The sequence below is a fragment of the Otolemur garnettii genome, unplaced genomic scaffold (genome assembly GCF_000181295.1).
Source record: "Otolemur garnettii isolate 467f Iridium unplaced genomic scaffold, OtoGar3 scaffold00011, whole genome shotgun sequence".
Taxonomy (NCBI): Eukaryota; Metazoa; Chordata; class Mammalia; order Primates; family Galagidae; genus Otolemur; species Otolemur garnettii.
Window position 1 is genome coordinate 3,357,445 of NW_003852406.1, and position 3,026 is coordinate 3,360,470.

Here is a 3,026-nt window from a genome sequence, read left to right on the forward strand (position 1 = left end):
TGGAGGTTGCTGTGAGCTGTAATGCCACGGCACTCCGCCCAGGGGGACAGCTTGAGGCTCTGTCTCAAAAAAAAAAAAAAGAAAAAAAAAAAAGAGTATGGACTTCCAGAAGTTAAACTGTCTGTGTTTTTGAAACCTGGCTCCTCCTCTGAATTTCCATGTGATCTTGACTATACTAAACTCTCTAGTTTCTCTATATGTGAAGTGAAGATAATAATGTGGTATTTATTTCATAATATTATTGTGAGGACTGAATAGTTAATCTATGTAAAACTCTTAAACACCTAGTAAAATTTAAGTATTAACTGTTATTAGTTATGACCCCAAGTTGTAGACTTATTTATAAGGGTTCTTGAAAGAGTCCAAATTAGCAGTTTGAAAGTTACTCGTAGAAGATGTCGATGCTCTAGTCACAAATATGTGACCTGAACAAGATGACTCAGGATGCTATCTTCATCTACTAGAGAAGTTTTCCCTCTCTCAGAAAAGGTTTAATTTATTTATAATTATATGCAACACCAAAATAACTTCTCTTCTTAAAATATTGCCATATAACAATTTTTTTTGTTTGAGACAGTCTCACTTTCTCGCCCTTGGTAGAGTGCTGTGACATCATAGCTCACAGCAACCTCAAACTCTTGGACTCAAGCAATTCTTTTGCCTCAGCCTCCCAAGTAGCTGGGACTACAGATGCCCACCAAAAAGCCCACCTATTTTTAGAGATGGGGTCTCACTCTTGCTCAGACTGGTCTTGAACTCCAGAGCTCAGGCAACCTACCTGCCTTGGCCTTCCAGAATGCTGAGATTACAGGCATGAGCCACCAGGCCTGGCCTCAAAAAGTTTTTCAAATAGTGTCCAGAGGATCTCATCAAGCACTTTTGATTTTAGGAATGTTTGAGAATTTTTTAACCCAAAGATGTTTCTTCTAGTTTAACATTTTTCTTTTTTTTTAGAGACAGTGTCTCACTTTGTTGCCCTTGGTAGAGTGCTGTGGTGTCATAGCTCACAGCAACGTCTAGCTCTTGGGCTTAGGCAATTCTCTTGCCTCAGCCTCCCTAGTAGCTGGAACTACAGGTGCCCACCACAATGCCTGGCTATTTTTTTGTTGCAGTTTGACTGGGTCCGGGTTTGAACCTGCCACTGTGGGTATACGGGGCTGGTACCCTACTCACTGAGCCACAGGTGCTGCCCCCAGTTTAACATTTTTCTAATGTCCTTATTTAAAAAAACAGACTGTTTTCATAAGACACACATATTTATTTTATGCCAGCAACAGAGCCAATACCAGATATAGTTGTAACCTCAGTAGCAAGTTTTGGTATTTAAGTCTTTATTTTATTTATTTATTTTTTGGAGACATGGTCTTGCTCTGTCACCCAGGCTGGTGCAGTGATGGGCTTATAGCTCACTATGGCCTTGAATTCCTAGACTCAGCAATCATTCTGCCTCAGCCATCTGAGTAGCTGGGACGACAAATACGTGCCTCCACACTTGGAAACATCTCCCTATGTTACTGCTTTCTCTCAAACTCCTGGCCTCAAGTGGTACTCCCACGTTGGCCTTCCAAAATGTTAAAAATGTTAGGATTACACACGTGAACCACTGCACGTGGCACCCACACAGAACACTGGACTGGTTTCTTAGCAAATGTTTAAAACACAGATAATATTTAATATCAGTTTAAAAGGTAGTAAGTAGTATGATAGCATAGCAAACATATGACACTCGGTATACTTTCTTTTTTTTTCAAGACAGAACCTCAAGCTGTTGCCTGGGTAGAGTGCAGTGGCATCACAGCTCACAGCAACCTCCAACTCCTGGGCTTAAGCAATTCTCTTGCCTCAGCCTCCAAATGGCTGGGACTACAGGCACCCGCCACAATGCCTGGCTATTTAAGGGTTGCAGTTGTCATTGTTTGGTAGGCCCGGGCTGGATTCGAACCCACCAGTTCTGGTGTATGTGGCTGGCACCTTAGCCACTTGAGCTACAGGCGCTGAGCCTTGGTATACTTTCCTCTTTTAGGAAAAGTGTTGTTTGTCCTGTGCTTACTGATATACCAGCACACAGCACTTAATGTTTGTTGTCACTTAATAGTGTCTCTCTCATTTCCAAGGATCAATCACAGCAAAGGAACTGTATACAATGATGATGGATCAAAACATCAGCTTGATTATAATGGATGCTCGAAGAATGCAGGATTATCAGGATTCTTGTATTTTACATTCTCTCAGTGTTCCTGAAGAAGCCATCAGTCCAGGGTGGGTTATTGTGTGTTTAGATAAAATAGTCAATGGTGGACCTTAGTAAATGTTTAGTAGTCAAGCTAATTCTGATGAAGTTGTCTTGTCCTTTCCTATTGACTCTTTTATTCTTTGCTTCTTAAAGACATACCTTGTCCTTTTTAAAGGATAAAGTTGGGGACGTGGGGACGTTCGGGTTTAGTTGTTTTCTCCTATCTGTGGTATTTGTTGACTGACTTATTTTCTGTTTGTAAGCTTGTGAATCATAATGTACCAAATTAACTAAAATTGCTAACTAATTGAATTGTTTTACATATCAAAATTCCCCATACTATTCTCTGTTATAAGTGTGTATGAATCCTTTTTTAAAAAGAAGTGCTTAAGAAAAAGTATGGATTCTGAAGTTAGACTGTGTTCAAATAACTCTATCACTTATTAGATTAGCTGTATTATTTTTAGCTAGTGGCCTGTGTAAGCCCCTGTTTCCATCGTAAAATAAGAGTGCCCATCTCTTAGAGGTTTCAGGAAGTTTAAATGAGAAATGTTATATACACATCCTTTTCCACAGGGCCTGACACTACCACAGGGCCACAACACCTGTCCTTATTGTCCCCGTCTTAACTAAAGGGAGAGCAGGTCTCAGCTTTCTGAGGGCCAATAGTATTCACAGCTAGTAAATAGTAATTACTTTCATTTTTCATTATCTATCTATCTATGTATTTCCTTTTTTTTTTTTTTTTGCAGTTTTTGGCCAGGGCTGGGTTTGAACCTGCCACCTCTGGCAT

The 3,026-nt window shown here is 40.1% G+C and overlaps 1 protein-coding gene across 2 annotated transcripts in view; it reads left to right on the forward strand.

The window, feature by feature from the left end:
- Positions 1–2,111: 2,111 nt before the first annotated feature.
- The window catches only part of LOC100966321 (ubiquitin carboxyl-terminal hydrolase 8), a 34,983-nt gene continuing 34,068 nt past the window's right edge, over positions 2,112–3,026 (forward strand). Inside the window, exon 1 of one of the 2 annotated variants that reach the window (XM_023510073.1) lies at positions 2,112–2,259. In XM_023510073.1, the coding sequence (XP_023365841.1) occupies positions 2,144–2,259 (116 nt within the window). In that variant the 5' untranslated portion in view covers positions 2,112–2,143. The remainder of the gene's footprint in view (positions 2,260–3,026) is intronic. The other variant, XM_023510074.1, reaches the window with a different exon arrangement.